Source organism: Cyanidioschyzon merolae, chromosome 19, assembly GCF_000091205.1.
Source record: "Cyanidioschyzon merolae strain 10D DNA, chromosome 19, complete genome".
Taxonomy (NCBI): Eukaryota; Rhodophyta; class Bangiophyceae; order Cyanidiales; family Cyanidiaceae; genus Cyanidioschyzon; species Cyanidioschyzon merolae.
The window spans coordinates 929,731-952,377 of NC_010145.1; the positions used below are offsets into that span (position 1 = coordinate 929,731).

At 56.2% G+C, this 22,647-nt stretch overlaps 7 protein-coding genes and 1 non-coding gene across 8 annotated transcripts, besides 3 other annotated features; 4 read left to right on the forward strand and 4 right to left on the reverse strand.

Moving 5' to 3' along the window:
* Nucleotides 1–119: 119 nt before the first annotated feature.
* CYME_CMS364C (hypothetical protein, conserved) lies at nt 120–1,877 on the forward strand (the record flags this gene model as incomplete). Its single annotated transcript, XM_005538921.1, has 1 exon — nt 120–1,877. The coding sequence occupies one exon, from the start codon at nt 120–122 to the stop codon at nt 1,875–1,877; it is 1,758 nt and encodes a 585-aa protein (XP_005538978.1).
* A 569-nt stretch (nt 1,878–2,446) lies between these two features.
* Nucleotides 2,447–4,782: a sequence feature (possible transcribed region).
* On the forward strand, nt 3,494–5,464 carry CYME_CMS366C (hypothetical protein; the record flags this gene model as incomplete). The annotated part of the gene is made up of 1 exon (XM_005538922.1): nt 3,494–5,464. The coding sequence occupies one exon, from the start codon at nt 3,494–3,496 to the stop codon at nt 5,462–5,464; it is 1,971 nt and encodes a 656-aa protein (XP_005538979.1).
* An 800-nt stretch (nt 5,465–6,264) lies between these two features.
* Nucleotides 6,265–8,221: a sequence feature (possible transcribed region).
* CYME_CMS368C (DNA repair protein RAD52) lies at nt 7,819–8,775 on the reverse strand (the record flags this gene model as incomplete). The annotated part of the gene is made up of 1 exon (XM_005538923.1): nt 7,819–8,775. The coding sequence occupies one exon, from the start codon at nt 8,773–8,775 to the stop codon at nt 7,819–7,821; it is 957 nt and encodes a 318-aa protein (XP_005538980.1).
* Nucleotides 8,776–10,283: 1,508 nt separating this feature from the next.
* CYME_CMS369C (similar to translin-associated factor X) lies at nt 10,284–11,141 on the forward strand (the record flags this gene model as incomplete). Its single annotated transcript, XM_005538924.1, has 1 exon — nt 10,284–11,141. The coding sequence occupies one exon, from the start codon at nt 10,284–10,286 to the stop codon at nt 11,139–11,141; it is 858 nt and encodes a 285-aa protein (XP_005538981.1).
* A 771-nt stretch (nt 11,142–11,912) lies between these two features.
* Nucleotides 11,913–12,833, reverse strand: CYME_CMS370C (similar to rRNA methylase; the record flags this gene model as incomplete). The annotated part of the gene is made up of 1 exon (XM_005538925.1): nt 11,913–12,833. The coding sequence occupies one exon, from the start codon at nt 12,831–12,833 to the stop codon at nt 11,913–11,915; it is 921 nt and encodes a 306-aa protein (XP_005538982.1).
* A 1,880-nt stretch (nt 12,834–14,713) lies between these two features.
* Nucleotides 14,714–16,465, forward strand: CYME_CMS371C (MYB-related protein; the record flags this gene model as incomplete). Its single annotated transcript, XM_005538926.1, has 1 exon — nt 14,714–16,465. The coding sequence occupies one exon, from the start codon at nt 14,714–14,716 to the stop codon at nt 16,463–16,465; it is 1,752 nt and encodes a 583-aa protein (XP_005538983.1).
* Nucleotides 16,466–16,954: 489 nt separating this feature from the next.
* On the reverse strand, nt 16,955–17,344 carry CYME_CMS372C (mitochondrial acyl carrier protein precursor, NADH-ubiquinone oxidoreductase 9.6 kD subunit; the record flags this gene model as incomplete). The annotated part of the gene is made up of 1 exon (XM_005538927.1): nt 16,955–17,344. One exon carries the CDS (start codon nt 17,342–17,344, stop codon nt 16,955–16,957), a length of 390 nt encoding a protein of 129 aa, XP_005538984.1.
* Nucleotides 17,345–17,781: 437 nt separating this feature from the next.
* Nucleotides 17,782–19,819: a sequence feature (possible transcribed region).
* CYME_CMS374T lies at nt 18,133–20,716 on the reverse strand. Its single transcript, XR_002461672.1, has one exon. It is a non-coding gene; the product is annotated as a hypothetical transcript (transcript).
* Nucleotides 20,717–22,647: the final 1,931 nt, after the last annotated feature.

Consider the following 22,647-nt stretch of genomic DNA (forward strand, 5'->3'; position numbering starts at 1 on the left):
CGAGCGCGCGGGGCGCCACACCTGTGGATCTGGTAGTAGTGTCGGTACCCGCGCTGCAGGTAACGTTTCGTGTACCCAAACTGCAGACTGAGGACCTTGTTTCCAAAGCTTTTCTCATAATGTGGGTTGTACCTGGCAGTTTTAGGGCACGACGATGCGACGGTTTTGGTGTAGAATGGACCTGGTCTGTTGATCGGGCCTGTGCAACAGTTCCGTGCTCGAGCCTGAGGCGACCGCGACCACGACAGGGCGCTACGGTGCGGCGAGAGCGAAACTGGAGTCAAAAGCCGTGTGGCGTCCCGGGCAACACAGTGGTGAGAGTCTCTTGCCATATAGGGCAAAGTTCGAGTAATGACGAGGGTGGCACTGGAGAGCCTCTGGTGCACAGCAGTGGCGAACAGGCGTGGCAGCGTCGTGCGCTCTCCAGCACCGGTACAAAGGACGCGGAGCTCGACGCTAATGAGCTGGATGACGGCCTCTGGGGTATTGTTTCTCAGCTGCCAGTCAAGCGCATTCTCATCTGGGCTGCGTTCTGCTGGCTCGTGTACCTTTGTCGCCCGTTCATGGGTGTGTTATTCGGTACGTTCGTCGTCTCGTACGTCGGGGTCTCTTTTTGCCAATGGGGCACACGTTTTCTCCAGCGGTTCGGTATCCAGGCTGCCCGCCGTGTCATTGTTGGCGTCTACTACAGCGGCATCGCTTTGTTCATCACGACGATGAGCCTGTTGACGATCCCGCGGATCATCAAAGAGGGCCAGTACTTTGTGGGCATCATACGGAGTAGCAATCCATACGTATGGATCGCGGATACCATGCGACGAGCCCTGGGTGATGAACTCTCTGCCAAGGTGGAGGCCTTGGTGCTCTCAGAGGGTTATGCTGAGCTTGCAGACCAAGACACCGGGTCGAGTGCTGGCCAGAGCCCGTCCACAAACGGAGCCGAGACTTCCGAAAGCACAAACGAGGCTTCTCCGGGGCCGGTGCAAGTCCGCATACCGCATCGCGGCAGCGCAGCAGATGCCAAGGCGGAACGAGCCCCTGGCATCGCTGCCGGTCCGCTAGCGACCATGAATGCACCGGCAGAGTGGACAGAGGAGCGATCGAGACGACTCGGTTTGATCATCCAAAAGTCACTTTCGCGTTATGTGAATCGTTTCGCCTCCATCGTCAGCAGGATTTTGAGCAACAGCACAAAAATCATTGTGAAAGTACTGCTTTCCCTGGTGTTCTCATTCCTGATCGTCTGGGATCTGCCATCTGTGGCTGCTGGCCTGCGTTCTCTTCGCCGCTCCCGACTGCGGGCAGCGTACTTGGAACTGGCGCCGGCCATTGGTGAGTTCTGCGCCCTCCTCGGCCGTTCATTCGAAGCACAGTCGATTATTGCGCTTGTGAACACGACGTTGACAACGATTGGCATGGGGATTCTCGGGTTACCGGGTATTGGCTTTCTCTCTCTTCTCTGCTTGATATGCTCTTTTATTCCGCTTTTCGGGATTCTGCTCAGCACACTGCCGATGTGTGTCGTCGCGCTGACGGAATACGGGCCAATGCGTGCATTCGCCGTCGTGGTTATGGTTGCAATTGTTCACCTGATTGAGGCCTATTTCCTGAATCCACAAATCTACAGCGCTCATCTCAAGCTGCCGCCCTTGGTTGTTCTTATGGTTCTGTACATTGGCGAGCATGCAGGTGGCGTCATGGGTCTTATTCTTGCAGTGCCGCTGACGGTTTATTTGTTGCGATGGATCTATGATATTCCAGAAACGAAGGAACGTTCTGCGTACGTGAGCTCTATGCGAGCGACCAGCTCGAATGGCAGAGAAGAGCCAAGCGAAGACGTGACGATCACGCGCCAGCAGCAGCAGCAGCAGCAATAGCATCAGCAATGACGACAGTAGCAATAGCTACGGTAACAATAGCTGGGGCAAGGGCGTCAGGCAGCACCTGCTGGAAATATCCAGGAGACCTCTCTCGAATCACTTCGCAACAGCAGCAGCAGTAGTAGCATTGATAACGACAGTACCAGTAGTAGTAGCAGCAGCAGCAGCAGCTATGACTGGGGCGCGGACGTCGAAGCGCTCCTGCTCGGAGTATCCGGATATCGATCCCGCCAGTGATGCGCTTCTTTGCACCATGAGCGCGCGTGGCAACCAGCTGTGCACAAGAGAGGAAAGTGCACCCATAACGAGCGCTTGCGTGCTCAGAGGCGTGCGCTTTTCGGTGGTGAGCACAGCGTGGTCCCAAACCTGCACCGAAGCTGGGGTGCTCTCTGTGATCTGGTTTCTGCAATTTTGGGTCGGGGCAAAGCCCAGATACCCTAAAGCCCACTGGGATTAGAATGGAACACTGAGTTGCTTGCTCTGTTTTAGTCTTTCGATTTCTTTCCGGGGTCTTTTCAGATGTGGAGCTTATTTATTCGAAGCTTGGCAGTAGGAGCTTACGGATGCGCACGTCGGCATCGGATTCTTGGTCGTCTTCTCCAAATGACTAATTCGACCATTTGCTGCTTGAATTCCTTACGGCACAGGGGTAAAGATGCTCTGTGACGCCCTCGAGCAAAGCTTCGAATCATAATCGATATTATCGCCCTTTGCGTATGTTCATGTCTGTACGCTTCTCCTTTCTTAGCGTATGGCATGCGAAAGTCGTGCATTCCTCAATTCCTCAACCTTTCTGTTTGAAGCCGACCTGTGCACACTGCAATTCGCACGCTTCCATGAACGTGGAAATTACTCGACGTCGAGCCTTGACGACCGGTTCACAAGCACATGCCCAACGCTCACTGAACTCGACGTACGATTCTAGAATCGATTCAATTTTGGGTGGCAAATCAGCCGCGCGCTGTGGCTATCGACGAACCGACATGGAGCAACTGGTCGACACCTCTCACGGTACGTGCTGCAAGAGGCTTCCGTCTCTTCTGTTTGCACGAAAACTGGTCTCGGACATCCACTTCAGTTATCACAGCGATCGCTTCCAGCGCAGCGTGCAGCAACGCTTGACAAGAAGCGAGCCTAGCCGGATCGAATTTTCTCGATTTGTTCTCCAAACTGGATATAACTTTCCATGCTTGCTGCATCAACGACAGCACCCGATGCCGCATATCACCCATCGAATGGAACAGAGTGCACTTGTGTGCGCACTGGAAAGAGCTCTCTCCTGGCGAATCGCCCAGCGGATGCCCGTATTCGTGGGGTACGTACGGCACTGGGTGCTACGCATCCAGACTTGGCTTGTGCTCGAGTCCGGCGTTCGAGCAGGACACAGCAGGTATCCGCTGCTGGTTACCGAGGGTACTCCAGCGCACATGCCACGCTTTTTCTGCGACAGTGAAGCTGCGAGCGCAGCCCGTGGAGCTCCCGGTACGTCGAAACGTTCGCAAAGTTTGCGAACGAGTCAGCGGTACTCACGTCTGGTGAGCGTTTCGCGAGAAACCTGCTTCGGCTCTGCGTGTCGTACCGCTTGATTCTGACGAGATCTAGTGCAGCGTACGATGGAGAGTCGACCGTATCACCGTTCATTTCTTGAACAGCTTAACGCAGAACTGTTGCTTTGGATCGCAGCGTACCTGGAGCCGTCGGAGGTGGAAGCTCTCTGGAGCGCCTCCCAATCGACTGCCTCAACTCTTCAATGGAATGATCTTGAGCACTTTTGCTTTGAGACGCTCCGCCGTCGCTATGGTTCTCTCTTCGCCCGACACCTTCAGCAAGCGTACCGCCAGGAGCGGGAAAGACGGGGTCCCGGTGGCGTCCGCGGGCCCTGGAGCTGGCGGCGGGCCTTCCACTGCGTCTACCACGCTCACCGGTGGCTGTTTGGCGTGAGCTTTCGCGCCAGCGCTCCGCATACGGAGACTTCGTCCATGACGTGGTCAGCAGTTTTTCGGGAGCGACGCAGCGCTCCGTCTGAGTCATCCCCGAGTCCACCGTGGGGCCGTCTCCTGGTCCAACGCTTCGACCAACGGGCCGTCGAGGGTATCGGGAATGGTGCGCTGCTCGCTGCCGTACTACGCATGCGACCTGACAGCGCTAGCCGAGACCCAGTGTATGCGGAATGTGCGCTGATTGTGACCCCGTATCGCATTGTCTGGTTCGAAGCGACACCCCTGTCCGGCTCTGATCTGTGCCTGGACACCGAGCGGAGTCACTTGCTCACCACGCCGCTCGTGCTGACGGCAGCGCTGAGCGACGATGAGCGACTACTGGTGCTAGGTCGTCGAGGCTGCACCCTCGAAGTGCGTGATGTCATGACCTGCAACGTTGTTGCTGAGGCCCGCCTCCCGGTGCGCATTTCGAAACGGGACGAGTACTCGTGCCTCGACGCTGCGGGCGATATGATCGCAGCAGGCACCATGGCTGGTAGGCTTTTGATTTTCGATTGCACGCAAGCTCTCCAGAAGGGTGTCCAGCGAACGGGTACCGTGCGCCTGAAACCTGTGCGAATGGAAATAAGTACAAGCGGTGAGCCGCTCTCGCAGGTGCGCCTCTGCCGAAGCGCCGAAAGCAGTCATCGTCCCGATCTCGTTGTGGTGTGCACTCAAAAGCAGTTGCGCATCTACTATATCCAACTGGGACTTTTTATCTTCCAGCGGGATTTCGAGCGCCCCATCCGTAGCGTACACAGCGCGCGCTCTCGTACCTGCATTTACATTGCTTCGGGGAGTACGGTGGACATTATCGAACTACCGGCCTTGGAGTATGCGGCGACACTGGGGCGTCCATCGATCATGAGCGAAGACGATCAATTGACCTGTATTGCCGTTGACGAGCACGGCAATGTTGCTGGCGGCTGGAGCAGCGGACACGTAACCTTTTGGCCGGCACGAGGACGCCTCGTTGGCATCGCGCTAACCTACCACGATCGTCACTTGGACCTGCACGAATGGAAGCAGTCTGGGCGTGTCTGTCGGACGGATCTCTCACAGGACGTCGATGAGCTTGAAAGGAATGCCCAGTCGGCATGGTGCGGATCCCGAAGCCCCATCCGAAGCATCTACGTCGATCGTGATCGAGTGATCAGCGCCTCGAGTGGCGGCGTTATAGAGGTTTTTGCTCACCAGCAGGTAATCGAGGCACCAGCAGTTCATTCCTTACGACACGAATCATATGCTCATGCCTGGCAGCATTGCCGCACCGCTCGTATTTCGATACCGAACCTGCACGGAGACATCACGCATCTTAGTGCCGGGGAAGGGACACTGCTAGGCGGTCTCTGTGGCGACGCAGCGAGTGCGCAGCGGTTGCCGCTCGTCTTGCTTCAGTTCTCTGCGCTGCGAGACCAGAGTAATGGTGGCGCTGCAGAGGCCGACGAGTCGGCTGACACACTCGGCTGTGCTGGAGTTGCTGGCGGAGCACCCGTGCGGTATCGCGAAAACGGTTGGCTCCCGCCCGCAGACATCATCCAGGCGTTCTGGGTGCTGGAGTCATCTGGTCCCGACAAGCTCGCGCCCGTCATCACCCGAGACTGATTAGGAAGGCGACTAGATACCACCATGCAACGGTGAGATGCATCTGGTACAAGGCACCGCGGAACGAACGCACGAGACGTTCGACTGCGTTCGTATAGTCAGCACAACGGAAAACGTTCTGCAACCCTCGAGGGTATACGTCTATATATGTACTCACGTGCAGACGCCTATCAGCCGTTTTTTGACCTGCCACCTGCTATCGGTTTTAGTTTATCCAGGCACACTTTGAGTCTGAGAAGCTGAATAACAAAGTTGGATGGTGTCCGCTTCTCGGGTCTGGTCTTCAGCACCGCATATCCTCTAGTATTGGTGGTGGCGTTCAAGTCTCCGTTCAAGGACGCCAAGCATTTGTATAGCCTCTGCTGGTTGCACGGACGAGTGCAAGAATAGCTAGCGTTTGCGCCCTCTGTGCTAATAAAGTCTCGTCGGCAAACATCTTTTCTCGCGTAGCTCCGCTCTTCTCCTTCTTTTTGCCCTACATCATTCGATAGTCGACAAGAAGAGTTTTTTTGTCGAACCTGGCGATGACAGGCCTCCGGGATCCCCGACTTGCATGTCCATATCTTTCCCTTGGATTTTCATTTCATCAAATGAACGTACGTTGAACGCGTCTGCTATAAACCTCGAAAAAGCGTTTAGTCACACGCACTTAAGGCTGGAACACATTCGAGGCGAAAGACGATAACAACCGAGCCACCAGCTTGTCCATAGTTGTCATTATATCAGCCGTTTCGCAGTCGGCAGCCTTGCGTACCGTTGTGCTCACCTCGGTACGCGAGTCGACCAGGACGTTCGTCGCCACGAGAGACAGTGTGGCGCGGCAGTCTCCCTCACAGCCAGTTTCTCACTCGTCAAGCAGCAGCAGCAGCAACAGCAACCTTCTCCAGTGTTCGCAACACGTGTTGCTCGCGAGCAGAAACACGCCCCGCGAAGCGACGCAGGTGACTTGAAAAGAACAAACAGCAAGCCACGAACACTTGTATGGCTCGTGCTGCAGAGAAACAACGGTTGAAAACGAACCGTAAGCGACTGCGGTTGCTATTATACTGGGGACTCGCTGGTGCTCTGCTGTACAGCGTGGCGAACGCCAGACGCTATCGACTTGTGCACTGGAGCTGGTTCCTGTTCGCGGCAGAGAACGTGTGCGTTTGGAGTCTGTACGGTGTGCTCGTTCGGGCTGCAGCACCCGAGTTCGACAAGGCAACTGGAGCCTTGGTTGATGCCGGCCTGGACCTGGGCGCGCCAGGCGTACTCGAGTACCTGAACGACACTCTGTACGTCCTTCTTCTAGCGGAGAGTCTAGCGGCGCTGTCGAACTGGTGCTGGCTTCTATTAGTCACGATACCTGGGTTCCTTATCTACCAGTTACTGGGGCACCTCGGTCGTGGACACGCGAGCGCTGTCGAGCGTGCGTCGCTGGAACCGCGTCCCGGACGCAGCAGGGAACGGCCGCTCCCGCGCGACCGAGCACCGCCCGAGTCCAGGCGCCTGCGCTGAGAGCTCTCCGCTTTACGAGAGAACACAAACATGGGTCGCAGTGTTCTGCAAAGAGGAGTAAGAGTTGGCGGCGACAACGCGGAGCGTTTCCAGAAGAAACAGCGTCCAAGATCGTCTCAGAGAAAAATTTGCGAAACAGCGTCGCTTCCTCCTCCAATGAAGCGTTCCACATTCAGATGGCAGTAGACCGGTATAAAGCCGGTCATAGGGACAGTGCTTGTTTCCAGCACGCGTTCTCAGACTGGACATGTTCGATGGTGGGATTGGCGCACTGAACGCAATCGCACTGGTGCGCGTCTTCGCGGACTATGATGTTTTTCCGCATGCAGCCTGCGTTTCGGCTAGATGTCGCATCTGAAGCGTCGAGCTTCGCGGAACGTGTATTTCATAGAGGAATGAGGAGATTTTCGCGTAGTGCGTGCATGGCGACACGTTTTTCAGCAGCATCGAGCATTCGATGCGGTATCGCTGGTGAACGGAACACACTCAATGGTGCTGGTTTCGCGATCAGCGACGCTTCCGTCTCGGTACGAGCGTCTTAAGAATAGAAACGAGTTGGATGCATGGCGTTGATCCGAAACGCTTGCGTGCAGTACCTAGTCCTCGAAGCGGAGTGCTGCTTTCGTGCCGGGCACATGCGGCGCTCACCCGGAATTGACGCACGCCAAGCTCGCGGAATCGCGGAATGCAAGTCTAAGGCAGTAACTTGCACCAAACGAAGCGAGTTGCAAGCACAGGACGCTTGCTTTTAAGTGTGTGAAAGGAGCAGCGGGTTATCCTTGCAGCTTGCAAGATTTTTGAACGCGGTGCTGCGGAGCCGCACGCGCTGGTACCCGTTGTGCACTGTTCGCGGAAGCTCAGGACTCGTCATCAAGTTCGAACTGTTGCAAAAGTGAATCTAGTTCAGCGCGAGTGACCGAATTCCAAATCATACCACTATTACCTTTGGTTGGTGTCGAGGCTTTCAGGGCAGCAGATGCCCGCGTCAAGCAACCCGGAGAACGTCCGATGATTTCAGCAGAAACGACGCCGCCGTTTCGGGCATCGCGCTCGCCGGCATTCGACTCCAGCCGCGACGTCTTGTTGGCCTTGTTGGCTATGGCCTTGTCGCTAGAGGAATTCCCTTGAATGCTGCCGTTTTGCACTGCGTCGGCTTGCTTCGCTTTCTGGTTCTCGCCGCGTGCGTACGCAGGAATCGCAGGAACCTGGATGCTGCCTAGAGCGTAGTCGCCGCTTCGAGCACCCGCTAGAGCGGCGTGACCCAGAGCCCCACTCGTGAGCATCGCCAGAAACTCTTTATCATAGAGCATTAAACCGAGACGGCGCCCAAAATTCTTTAGCGCCCTCTTCATCGCATCTGTGCAGGCTTCTTTCTTGACTTTCTGCAAGGCGTCACCGCGGGTTCGCATCCCATCGCAAACGCCACATCCGATATCTTCATGGAATGCACCAGTTTCCATTAGCGTGACGCGCATGACTGCAGTAGCCATTGCGTTCCAGCGACCGTCGGGACCCTGCTCACAATAGTCAACGTCGAAGGACTGGAGCGCATTGCTCCAACCACCGTATCCGAAGATCTCGTTTGCAACCTGAATCGCTTGCCACCCTTGAAGATAGTAAAGCGCCTTGCCCCCAGGTCCGACTCGCTTTGAAACCTCTCGCGCTGGGATAGCTTCATTCAACCGGCTCGTGGTTGTTGCGCTGGAGCGATTCGCAAACGACGGGGTAACTGGCGGCGAACGCGTACCCCCGAATAACGCCGACGTCTCCCGTGAACGTTTCAAAGGTGGCGTTCTCCACGGTGACGACTTCATAACGTTTGCACTCACGCGTTGAGCATCGGGAAGTGAAGGCACAGCTGGAGCAGTCGCACTGGAAGAGGTCTCACAGTGCGGAGAGACGACGCGGGAACTGCCTCATACACGCTGAACACACAGGCGGTGGCGATTTGAATATGCGTGTTGACGCGCGTCGACAGCGGAGCGTTCATGCGTGCAGGTCGGCAGCAGCGCGTACTGCGTCCTGCTCGGGGTATGCTGTATTCAGCGTGTGTGAAACGACTGGATGCACCGGGCTCGTGCTTCGTAGTGAACGCTGGAGCTGGACTGGACTACCGCGGAGCGTTCATGCGTGCAGGTAGGCAGCAGCGCGTACTGCGTCCTGCTCGGGGTATGCTGTATTCAGCGTGTGTGAAACGACTGGATGCACCGGGCTCGTGTTTCGTAGTGAACGCTGGAGCTGGACGGATCCGACGTTCCGAAATATCGACATGTACACTGCTGTGGATATTGTCGTTATTGTCGACGGACTGGGCACGATGAGGTGAGATGATTTTTCAAGGATGCTTCCTGGATATGCCCCCTTCCAGAGAAGGCGAAGACGCCATCGCTGTTCTGCTGCCTCTAAGCACTTCGATGCAGCTCGGAGGTATGTGAATTTTTTGCAGGGCGCCGTACGCGACCCCTGAGGGAGGAGTTGTCGCCCGGAACACGATGGTGGACGACGACGCACCGTAAGCGTCGCTCGTGATAGCAAGATTTGGCGTCATGCTCGGAAGGTCGCATCGCCGTGGCGAAGCGATCGTGTCGAGCCCCTCGTTTCATGCTGTACGATCGATGAGACTCAACAGAACATCTCGGATGTGCGAATGGATTTGGCAATCCCAGGAAAACGACCAGTGCGTCTCACCGGGCGCTCCTGTGTTTGACTAGACTCAGTCGCGCCCTCAAGGTACGTATGGACGAGGCTTTGATCCGAGGATGCGCTGGCAGCCGCTGAGCGCCCTGGATCCAAGGCGCTTGCTCTGCCGATTGCGCATCATGCTCCGCAATCTTGATGCTATCGATGCCATAAAGCAGAATGCTTGGCATTTTTCAGCCAACGCAACAAATGCTCGCCGAGAAAACCTTCGAACTGGTCCGTGGGCCTGAACGCTCCCTCGTTTGCGCTACTGAAATACCTGTCTCTGAGCGTTAGCAAAAATATGGGCGCGACCTGATGACCTGAAACGTTGAGATGCAGCGGCGTTATCGCCACCGAGCAGGACGCGCCCGTTGTCTGTATGGTGCCCTTTAAGTTCATCGATTGTGATGCCAAATCATGCGCATCATCAACGATGTCTATGCCACCGAAAAAAATCGCACACCAGGCTGTGCTCCGAGGGCGCATCACGTCCCGAATGTGTCGAAGACAATCGCGTCGAGGAGCGCATGCCTGGGTGTTTCGCACGCTAAGTTCGCCGAGCGCTCTGGTTTTCGAATATGGGGACTGTGGACTAGCACCTGGCACAAAGCCCGTCTTTTTCCTCGAAACAGTAGGCAGCATGTCTTTGAAGCGTCCGTTGCCCGACCCGACGGACTCGGAGCTGGTTTCGGTAAATAGCGCGGACGTGAGAGAGCCCGAAGCGAGTCACACCATCACGAAACTGTTTACTGCGCTCGGAGCTGCTTTGGACGAGCGTCTGGAGCGACGTGAGCGTTTCGTGCGCGCCTCGCGAGACCTCACCATGGCAGCGAAGAAGGCCATCTTTGAACTTCAGAGACTGAAAAGCTCGTTACGCCGCCTGCGAGACACACAAACACAAGAAGCCTGGGCAAAGACGGAGCAAACGTTTGATCGGTTGCAAGGCCTGCTACGAGGTGGAATTCTCAAGGAACTCGAGGCGACGCCCGCGTTCAGCGATACCTACTGGCAGTACCACCAGGTGTTTTCGCCTGGCGTCCAGGAGTACGTGGAGGCTCTTGCGTTTCGCCACTGGTTCAAAGACGCACGGATTCTACAGTTTCAAGCTACCTGCGAAAAATTGGCACCGTTTCCGCTCGAAGTATCCGACTATTTACTTGGACTCTGTGATGCGTCCGGCGAAGTGATGCGACTAGCAGTCCAGAGCAGTGCTCTTGGAGAGCAGGGCGTTGCCTTTGAGGCGAGCAGTTTTCTCGATACACTCCGACGGGAGTGCACGAGAATCAGCGCTCGCACCCGCCGGGCGTGGCCGCCTTCCATGCAGCAGGATCTGGACCGCAAACTCGTTACCATGGGTGAGAGTTTGCAAAAAGTGCAGGATGTTTGTTATCGGTTATGTTTGAGACGCGCCGAGCGTGCCGTGTTAGGTCTTGATGACCGTGATGAAGCTGACGACGGCGCCGATGCTGGTATTCAGGCGGAAGAGATCATCGGATGAGCTCCGGCAAGAGACTCTTTTCTCGTGGCGAGGCATTAGCGCTGATTTACGCAGAGCCGTTTGCACGCATTTGACCGAGAGCGCTTCGTTTCTGTATCGTTTACAGGAAAGCGCTGATCTTCAGCGTGAGGAAATCCGCGCACCCTCTGACGGAACTGGCCCATCTAGAAGGGATCGAATCCAACAATGGAGGCCTAGTGACAAGAGCAGTAGCAGCAGCAGCAGCAGCAGCCGGCAAGGCCGCGATTTGCGGTTCGGAATGATGCTCAGGATCCGGGCTCCTCCGATGAAACCTGGGATCAGCGTGTCGTTTGCGTTGCAAAAACTGGTTCTTCCTGGTGCAATCGAGCATACGTCTGCTCGATCGAGTCAGAAGCGATGCGCCTTTTGCGCGTATATAGAAGATCCCCCCCCTGACACATCAACCAATATTCTCGAAGCACCTATCCATTCGACATCGCAACGCAGGACCACTGAGTGGCAGTTTTTGGACACGCGCTTCCGAACAGACCAAAGGACACTGGTTAGGCAACGTCGAAGCCGCGCACGACGCACGCTGTACCCGAGACATGTCGGATAAGGCAACGTCTCCTGCGCTGCGGAGACATTTTTGCCCGACGCAGCGCTATATCAACGGCTGTATGGACGCCCCCGGTGCCAGCATGGTACCTGTTGCTGAGGCTCCAAGGACGCGCCCATTGCTAGCATGACTAAGGCACTTGGCGTCTAGAACATACGTAACTCCGAGGGATCCGTGCCTGATTAAAGGCACTAGTGCTTGTCGCTTGTCGTCTCGTATGGTGTGCTCGGACGAGATGCGACTTGGTGAAGTGCAACGACCAGTGAGGGTGCCTGTCGCCGGTTGAGCCAGCGATGCGCAACCGCCGTCCACTGAGACGCGTCCAGCGCTTGCGCCCAGTCCATCACGGCGGCTCCTTCGGCGGCCCCGCCGTCGTGTCCGGTGTAACAACTAACAGAAATGAGACCCTCACGGGGAGCAATCAACCCTTCAAGGAGTTTCAAGCTTTTTATGGTCGTGTCGGCGCGCGTGCGGATGCTTCTATCCGAGTCTAGGCCGGGCAGGTAGCCTAAATTGTATGCAGCGACCTTGAACCATGTTGGCCGAGCTTTGACGTCAGCAAGCCAACTATCCAGCATGTCTCGCTGAAACTGCTCGTGGGGAAACTGCCTGAGTTCACAAATGAAGCCGTTTTCAGTCCAAAGACGGCAACGGAGGCGTCCTTGCGTGTATTCGGAGTGGATGTGCAGCTCTGTTGATCGGAATCTGCTTTGAAACATGTCAACCAGGCGATTCCTCGTTCGCATCACAGCTTTATCTTGGATATCCAGGGCGATCAGGGTGCCCGTAACCGGCGCACCGATATATTCGGCGAGCGCCAGTGTATCATGACCGTTACCACAGGTGGCATCTAGGACCATATCACCGGGTTCGAGGACGCTGCGCCAGTACGTGTGCGCAAGTTGTGTGTTCTTCTCCAGGTGGTGCGCCGAGCAGAGCGGTGGTGGCTCTGTGCACCGCGGCCTGCGCTGGACCACCCGCGGAACGCGTGAACACCCCGGGCGGCTATAGCGACGTGTTGAGAGCCAGTTACAGAAAGCGAAACAACACGTTCTCTCCCAGTAAACGAGAGAGGGCTTTCTTTCGCCGGTCAGCGCTCTCGAAAAGTTCATTTCGGAGGCAGTCTGTCCCCGTCAAACTGCAGCTTTTTGCGCCGAAAACAAGTTCGCGCGTCCCAAGGATTGAGCCACTTGGCTCAGCAGAAAGTTCGATCGCAACAACTTTACACCAGAAACGTATCGACCGAATACACTTATTCGGCTGAGCGTCTGGTCGCAGAATAGCAACCGGCTTCGCGCGGAAGCTTGGCGACTGCGTTGGCGTCAAGACGCTGCAGCTGCCCCGTACTGACCGCTGAGGAACGATGGTCAAGTTTGAAGCGTTCGGGTCGCATCAGCGGCAGCGTGGACGTAAATGATCCAAATCTTGTACTGCTCTTGTCGACAGCTTTCATAGCTTACATACTCACCCGCAAAGCCTGCTTACGTCCGCTTCCGTCAAGACCCAGACACCAGATCATGCGCATTCGGGGTCATTGTTGGATGTCGGTAGACGGTTGTGCGCTGCATCTTGACGATGTTGACGCCTCAGTTGCTGCGTGCAGAAGACTTGGAACGAACAGCGAAGCGCGATTCGCTTTCAGACTTTCGCGAGGTCTGTGTTTCCAGCGCTGGGTCGTCCACTTGACACAGATCTTTGGGGCGGTGCTCGTAGGGATCACGCGGCACGCGGGAGATGCTTTCCAGAAACGTTCTCTGTATCCGTTGGACACGACTGCAGGTTCCGTGGGATGATGACGTGATGCGGGTGCGCGTCCTCACTGAGACTGCTCCATACTGATCACCTACAGCGCGGGGATCGAGAACGGTATAGCCCAACTGAGCCCGAGGACGTGTCGGTATCGTACAGAAGCTCGATGAGATCGTGTCCGATGACGATGACGACGACGCGATGGACACAGCGACGTTGAGAAACCTCGTCCGTCGCAGACACCCCCTAGCATGCTGCAGCTACGTGAGGCTATGCTTTGCTGGGTGGAACGCTCCGTTGCCGATCGTTTCCTGTTCCGTTGCACGCGGAATCAAAGACTGCAACAGAGCGGCTGCTGAACGAAGAAAACTTGTCTTGTGGCGTCTCCCAGCTTTTTTTTTCGCTGTTTGGCCCATCCCGAGCATGTTTACGTCGCGTACGTCCATGTTCACGACGCACAACTCCCATACTACAATACGTGATGCACGTAGGTCAGGATTGGCGTCACAGATGCATATGAAGAGGTTTTCGAAGCAGCACCCGGACGAACGGTCTCTGCAGCTGATTCGACACCGTAGCCGCACACTCAGTCATTTGCTCATGTACTGATTTCCTTCGGTAAGCACTCTTGCTCCGCTGCGGTATCCAAGCGCGTCCACGCCTTCCCAGCTATGTGTACCTGATCGCGTGTTGTACAAAATCGATCCGCGCATCGCTCGCTCGCGGGATTCGCCTGCCCACACGCGAAACGCCTGGAGATTCGCGGCGATGCGCCGGCCGAGCGCATGGGCCCTGTGTGTGCGTATACGTGCCCTGCAGCAGCAGCAGCAGCAGCAGCAGGAGCAGCAGCAGCGGCGGCGGCGGCAGCGGCGACTCGCGCATCGCGCGAGCAGCGATCCGCGTATGAACGGTGGCGTACCGAGTCGATCTGCGGTCCTGTCGCCGCCGCCTGTTGATTGTGGAACCCGCCGCCGTGTGCCCCCATTTTCACGCATGCGTTCCGTTGAGCGCACGCGTGCGATTCGTGCGATGATCGCAAAGCCGGTCACTCGATGCAGCAGATCGATCCGAGATTGCACGCACCGACGTGACCAATCGCTGCGCTGTGCGATTCGCGTCCACGCCACCGTGTACGGGGACGACGTACGCACGTGCCAATAGGGTTTAGGGGTCCGCCTAGAGAGCCTCTTTTCGGCGTTCTATAGTGGTCCGCTGGGCGACTAGTATTCGGTTTCCTAAGACAATGGGGTCCGAAAAGCATGAGCGCCTGCCGTCGGAAACACCTGTTGGGGTCGCGAGGCCCTCGACTGGGCTTTCTGGGGCGCATCTGGGGCTCACGCTCGGCACGCTGAAAACAGGGACACCGACGACAAGCACATCTGCCAAAGGCGCAGCAGCGCAGGCTTCGGAGACTAGGGAAGGATCCTCGGACCAAGAGCAAGCCGGAGCGCTGCCAGGTAACGGAGAAACATTGAACGTGGACGCGGCAGCAGAGGGAGTATATGAACGGCCTACGGACCGCCTACAGGTTCGCACTGGCACGGAGTTGCCGGCAAAGAGCCCACCAAAGGGACAGAAGCAGCGGAGGCCATATTTTCTGCGGAAACAGCGCGAGTCGTGGTCTCCAGAGGAACACCAGCGTTTTCTGCAGGCACTCGCACAGTATGGGCGCCTGTGGACGCAGGTCCAGCGCGTTGTCAAGACTAAGACAGCAGAGCAGATTCGATCACATGCTCAAAAGTACTTTATTCAGCTGGAAAAAAAGCGTATGAAGGAGAAATCGTCCACAAATTCTTCAGACTCGAAACCGAGCGAGGCTCTTCGGGAGCCAGCTGCTAGTGGTGGCGCTCCAAGACACGCGGAGAACGCCGCTCTGCAGCCCGGAGCCGTTGGCACTAGAATGCCGCATGAAGCATCACAGCAGCAGACAGTGTTTCAGTCGACAGAGATGAGACATTTGGGTAGATTGCAACCTCTGCCTCTAGCCGTGCCGGAGAACACTTGCACAGAACACGAGCATAATGTGGCCAGGGTACCACGGGTGGAGAATCGTTTGCCACATGGAATCGTGGGGAGCCCTTCTGCTTCTACGCATCATTACCGCTGGGGTCGCACTGTAAGCGGGACAAGTCAGGTCGTCGCCGCATGCGGCTATCACCCGAAGGACATGACTGCACGCATTCGAGAAGGAGCCGCTGTAGCGCCTCATACGGATATACCATTGAACTTGCCTGCAATGCGTGCCGCAGACCGTCTGGAGGCGAATCAGCACGCCGTCCACGAACGCTGTATCGGTAATTCGTTACTGGTAGGCACGTCGGCTGGTGGTTCCCACGTACGCCGCGATGCGTATGCCACGCTTGGGTTTTGCGATCCGAGTATCGCGCAAGCCCAGCGAGCACAGTTCACCTCAATGCCAGTTTTGAGCAGCACTGCCCAGACACACCTATCAGATTCACATTCAGGCGTCACCTGGTGTCAACGAGCGAGCACAGATACGGACTACCGGACCGGAGCATCGCTTCCGCGGCCAATAGAACCATGGGGCGGGACGCGGCCTTTGTCACCGTTGTCACTATCGGTGACGCAGTCATCATCTGATTGGTGCCCGTCCAGTTGCGCATCCTCGGTGCCATCGATCGCGTCGCCGATGCAGGACTCACCGGCGGTATCGCACGATCGGCTGAGGCAGGCGCTCGACTCTCTCGTCAATGGAAGGAAATCGATTGAGCGCTTGGGAACCGGACCGATCTTGAAGCATTTTGATCAGCATCTCTTACAGTATGGCGTCTTTCAAACAATTCCGCAGACTACACCCAGTCCCTCGCTGCCTGTTTCCGCGACCGAGGCCGCCATTCCCCATTCACCGCCGTCTGCCAGGAACCCTGTGACTGCAGGCGCCAAGGTACAGTTACCCTCCGTTTCTTCATTGATTTCTAATCGATTTGCCGTGTCGCATAGCACATCGCAGAAAGAGAGCATGCCCTATTCGTGATTCTAACTTTGATGACCGCGAGTGCGCGCTGCATTGCATGGAGTACGTCTGCTGACTACTAAAGAGTTCTAAAAATAGCTCTCACTCAATACACGCTAACGAATGGAATTTGTCGTCCGCTTACCAAGCGCTGTGTCGGAATTGCGTCCTGCTGCACTGCCCGCTCGCCCCGCGCCCCCGAACGGCTCCGCGGTCCAGGAGTACCTCCCAGTGGACGAGGCACTGGGTCTGCGCGACCTGACCGGCTCCTTTTCGAATACAAACCTGGCCTGGATTCCATATTATTCCAAAAAAGAGACTTCGATTAAGCATAATGAAAACGATTGCAAAGAACCGGAAAGCCTTTATGGTTGCGCGCTACGTGGTTTCGGTGGAACGTGGCGCTGGCGCCGAGTTCCACCTGCAAGTGCAAAACCGCAATCGTTTCAGCAGTCGACTCAGTTTGCGAGCGATGATTCACCACAGGCAGTTTCCGGACCTCGGTTTTTCTCACTTGGCGTGCGCGTTGTTGGTGACGTACTCAACGGCGTCAGCGACACTGAGAATCTTCTCCGCGGCCGCATCGGGAATTTCAATCGCAAACTCATCCTCGAATGCCATAACGAGCTCCACAGTATCCAGCGAGTCTAGAGCCAGATCTTTCACGAAGTGTGCATCTGGTGTAACTTTAGAAGCGTCTACTTTCTCAAAGTTCCGTACAACGTTCAGCACTCGTTCGAGAACGTCTTTCCGGTCGAGAAAGACGCTACCTCCGCTCCCCGCCTCACTGGACCAGCTACGCGTCGAAGTCAGAGCACCTCTGTACCAGCCTCCGATCGATCCCTGTCTCGCGAAACCTAGCGCCCGCGCAAGACTGCGCGCTACTGTAACGAGCGTCATCAGGAGCACACAACAGCAGCGGACACGTTCCCAACGAGACGTCCGTGTTCTGTGCGCGACAGGATGTGCGAGCCCATCGTCGTGCAGAGCGATCACGGCTTGTGTACCAGGATATCAATGTTCTTTCCTATATGTATAGTATTGTTCTCGAACGTCACTGGCGACGGCGTGCGCGCCTGCTGCTGCGATGTGCAGGGCGGACTGCACAGGCGCTCGCACGCCACGCACAGGCCCCGATGCCGCTGATCGGGCGACGGTGCGCATGCGGAGGATACAGTCGCTCAAAGAGGATTTTTAGGGACGATTATAGAAGTAACGGACAAAGCCATTCGTGCAACGCAGACGCTGTCCGATCCGGAGATCTACCCGTAGAATGCGCGCTCTATGGACGATACGCAGTTGTGGCTGCTGGCGTCGAGCGCGCTTGGTTGCCGTCCAGAGGGGTGCGTTTTGGTGACGACGCGCCGTACACAGGCCTTGTGTGGCGAGATCATGCAGCTGTGAAGCGAGTGTATTTTGTCCAGACTTGCAATCAGTCTGAGGCAGCTCGTGACGTCTGCGTTGCAGGGCACGACGCCTTAACCTCATTTTGATTGCTGCTGAGCCGTTACCCGCTTTACCGAGGCGCACGTCCAGGTTCAGGTATCGCGCTGCGCTGTGGTCACGGCGGGCGGCAAACTCGCATTGTTGGACGGCGGATCGTTATGCATCGTGATCGTAGCAGCGACGCGTCAGCAGAGGACTCTGCCAACCGCCGGAAGCACTTTCGCGAACCGCTCAAGGTGCGCGCGCTGAACGGGGCATTTACGATCTATGCCGAGTACCCGCTGCCTAATGGAGAGAGTATACGACCGCGAAATGCCGCGAGCTTGCGTATGCTCGTTACGGAACTAACCGGTGAGCACGTCGTTGCGCTCTACAGGTCCATCCCGGAGAGCGCAGCAGAGCGGGCGTCTCTCCTCATTGAGGACACTGAGGAAAACATGCCCACAATCGTGTATGCTGAGACCGCTTCGTCTGCTGGTGCGGATGACCCCAGGTCGACGGTTACCGCGCATGAAGCAACTTCGCGATGACTGAACGCCTATACGCGCATCGAATGCAGAACGATCGACGCAAGTGTGCCCAGCAGCTGTGTGAACCCGCTGGCGCCTTCCCCTGCATGCGTCTACATATCTGTGGCACCAAACCGAATGGGCGTCCTCTAGCGTGGTTGCTACATGATGCCGCAAGAGTACAGACCGATCCCTGTTAACAAGTCCATCATCGGTGGTGGCCACGAGATCGGTGCCTTGGTCGCGGACACGTGTGCATGCTGCCGGACCCGAAACGAATCCAGCGAGCGTCGGCGTGTCATCTGCGTTCATGGAACGGATCTGGTAATGGGAGCGCCAGGGGTCGGTAGTCCTTCTTGGTGCATCGGCGCTGACGAATGCTCTTGAAGAGCATCAGCGCCCCGTGCGACGCGCAGGACGGACGGATCATGAGGTATTCGGCCCCGTCGATGGGCCTCTCGGGGATACGCCGTTCGCAGTGATTCCGCTGCACCGCTCCCAAATGTGGCTACGAATACTCACAGGTCCAGCTTGCTTGAATCTGCCTAGACCCCATCGAAGAGACACGATCTCGTATACTTTGGTCGAGGTTGATGCATCGCTGCCGATACCTCATCAAATGCGGTAATGTTCGGCAATGAGCAAATGCATTCCGACCTGCTAAACTAGTGGAGAGTGGGTGCACATCCGTGCGGCACAGGAACGCCGCAGAAATCACATGTCCAATGAGGAAATGATGGCTCGAGCGCTGCCGTCTAGGGTCGGCTGAGAATGCACGTACCCTAGTCTTGTCGGAGCTTGTGTTTCGTTTCGGGTGGTCTTGGATCAACGCTGCCCTCCCTCAAAAACCGCTCGCGAATGATGTAGCGCTCCGAATCTGAATGCAACGCAACACCCTTGCATCCGGATGCCGCTTGCGTTATCCCCAACGAACCACATATAAGGAGCGGGACATGATCGGGATGCGTGACGTCTCGTGCATTCGACCGCCATGCACACTTGAGTCAAAAAGGAGCGTATCGCACAATGCAGAGAAACGCTGTTAATCCTTGATGGTTGCGGTGCCGTTCACCTGCGTCCGGCCTCATACGCAGGCACCCGGGAGCGAGCATTTCCCCAGGATGAGCGCGGGCGCGCGTCCGACCCGGCTCTGCACCCCGATGAGAGCGCCGAATCATTGCAAAGGCGCGTGCCTTTCTCCGCCTTTGATGCTGTCGAGTGTATCATAATCCGAGTCGTTTTCTCGAATCGCTGGTGCCGGCCACTGCTGCCGCTGTTCAGAGCTCGTCTGTCGTAGTGTGTTCTCATCTGCAGAAGTATTCGCTTTCCCAGAATCCCTTTGTGCTGCTCGAGTTACTCGCACACAACCTGAATGGGGCGGTCAGCGAACAGCCCAGGCTCCTTTTCACCAAAAAGACGTGCGAAATGTTCATATCCACCTTCCATGACTGCGATGCTGGGCAAGTCCAGCTGCGCCAGATCTGAACCCTCTCTTTTCCATTGGACATGCATCCGCGGTAGCGTCGAAGCGAGCCCGATAGCGATCTCCGGTCCGCGGCACTTGGAAAGCATACAGTGGCATATGACCAAGTGCCGATCTCCTGCGGATGTCGACTGCATTTTCAGCGCAAAGCGCATGAGTTTCACGGCCAAGGCACCCAGATTCCCTATAGCTTCGTCGTACGGAGCATGCCATGCGCCTCGTATGCATCCACCGTGAAAGTCAACGTCGCGTACATCGAGGATCGTTACTGGCCACGGAATGGCGCCCTTTCGCACCAAGTCAGCGACTCGCTCACAACTGATGGTCTGAACCCGCGAGCTCATTCTCGTACGAGTTGGAGAACGTTTCTTCGGTGTAAAGAAGTTTTCGCGAGGATGAACTCTGGAAAGCGTTTTTACCAAACCAGGTTGCGTGTTTCAAAGCCGATAGCTCTTGTGACTGGAGACCGTTCCGCGGACGCTCTGCAAAGGTTGGTACACCTATTTGCGCTTGAAACAACCACACAACAACGGTTGACGCCCGCAATGGCCGGCAGCGCTTATGGCTCTCTGATTCGTGGAAAACCTCTGCAAATAAAGTGGACAGCAGAGACAGATCCAGGCTATACACGTAAGCCCGCCGCCAACGAGACAAAAAAGCAAGCGTTGTGAAACGCGCAAAGCAAACGCTCCTCAACTTTTCCCCAGACCAACTGCCGGCGGTAGCAACTGGGCCGGAACGATTTTTACGACAAGAAGAGGAAACCCTGCGAATACGCACTCTGGATAGACGTACGGCTTCGAGTGGATGCAAAGCGAGGCGTCTCAGGTCTGTGGGGCAATGCGCATTGCCAATACGATCGGGAAAACGAACAATGTCCAGCGACGATGCAGGGTACATGAATAGACTCCCGTGGACGGCTTCCAGTCATTTTTGAACGGCCCGATGCCATCGGGTTCAGTTTATCCAGGCACAGTGCGAGTCTGAGAGGCTGCTTCACAAAGTCGGCTCGCGTCAGCTCCTCAGATCTCGTCTTCAGGACCGCAGCTTGTCTGGTCAAGAGTACGGCGTCAAGGCTCGGGTCACGAACGCCATATGTTTCTTGCCTCGCGTTGAACTCAGCCATGGAGGGAGTCCTAGAAAACGTGCCCGCTGTACGACTAGAGTCTCGTCATCGTCTCGTCGGGCAAACACCTTTTCTAGCCTATCTCCGCTCTTCATCCGCATCACTTGCACTTCTTCGCTCGATCGTCGAGGAGAAGAGTTTTTTGTCGAAACTGACGATGACGGTCCTTCAGGATCCCGGATTTCCATCTCCGTACCTTTCTCTTGGGTTTTTTGTTTCCTCAAATGGACACACTTTGAACACATCTGTTATAGACCGCGAATATACACTTCATGACACGCACCCGGAAACGGAACACCATTACGGTAAAAGACACCAGCGTACACCGCTGCAGCTACCTTGGCTAGCTATGGAGCCCCAGACCGCATCCCGGTATAACCACGTCGCTCTATCCCTGTGCAGCGACATGTGTGATATGAGGTCTCGTTCGAGGGCGTCGCGAATGATCCCGATGACGATGCCGTAAAGAATTCCACTGGTCGAGAGTCGAGCGAGCCTGCCCGAACAAATGTACTGCGAATCTAAGAACTGGATGAGTCCTTGGGCACTTGTTGCTCTACTTTGAACATCGAGGTTGTACATAGAAAAAAAGAGGTCGAAAAGAAATCCAAATGCTGGGGCAGAGCGAGCAGCTCGTTATCCCGTTCTAATCTGACACGAACGCAGATACATCACAGGTGTCGGTGATCCGGTCGAGGACGTCAGCGCTTCCGGAGCCTCGACACAGCGCCACGTTCAGCGACCCCGTGTTCCTTTACAATGGAGACGTTTTTCATGTATCCGCTGAATCCCTAGATTCCAAATCCATCAAAGTCGGATAGAACCAGATGATTTGCAGTACTCGGGATGGCGTCGGCTCAGGCTTGCCAACACCGCACCTCGTATGGAATGGATGCGCCTCGGCCATGCGACAACCGCGGGCACGCAAGCATACCGCACGACATTCACGTCGACGGACATAATACTCGTGAACCAGCCTTTCTCCATGAAGCTGCACCCAATTACGATCGTGTGTATCACGCAAGCATCGATTCGTGCCCGTCTAATGCACCGGTGCAGGGCAGTGCTGTGTCGTGCGAAGTTCGTGGAAAACGCACCGGCCTCTGGGGTGCTGGTAGCATCCTGCTCTTCGACTGTAGCTTTTGAGAGATGTGCACGTGATCGCGCTGGGTCAAGTCGATCCATACCGAGCGCCCGCCCAGGTTTTTCGCGTAGACAGGATCGGGGACCACAGCCATGGATCGATCGATGCGAAGTCGACGAGATCGCTCCCGAGCTACAGGGACGTGCATCGGGCTTCCTCGACGAGACTTGGCCAGTGCTCGCTGACACATGCTGGAAAACGAAATCCGGGGATCGAACCAGCCACTGAGACATACATCGAAAGAGAATGGAAAAACTGCGAATCCACGAGCGGCCCTATGTCGGAATGCTCCCGTCAGAAGCGGCAAGGACAGCGCTGTGACGCATCCGTCACGATCCAGATCTCGACACGCTGACCGCGGCTCCAGCGCATCTGACACAAGATACCCTAATTCATGCCGAGCTTCCAAACGCTGATGTACTTTCTTCGAACGAGTCCTCCGTGAATTCATCGTTGTCATGCCGCTCCGATCGAAGCAGACGCAGGTTTGCATGC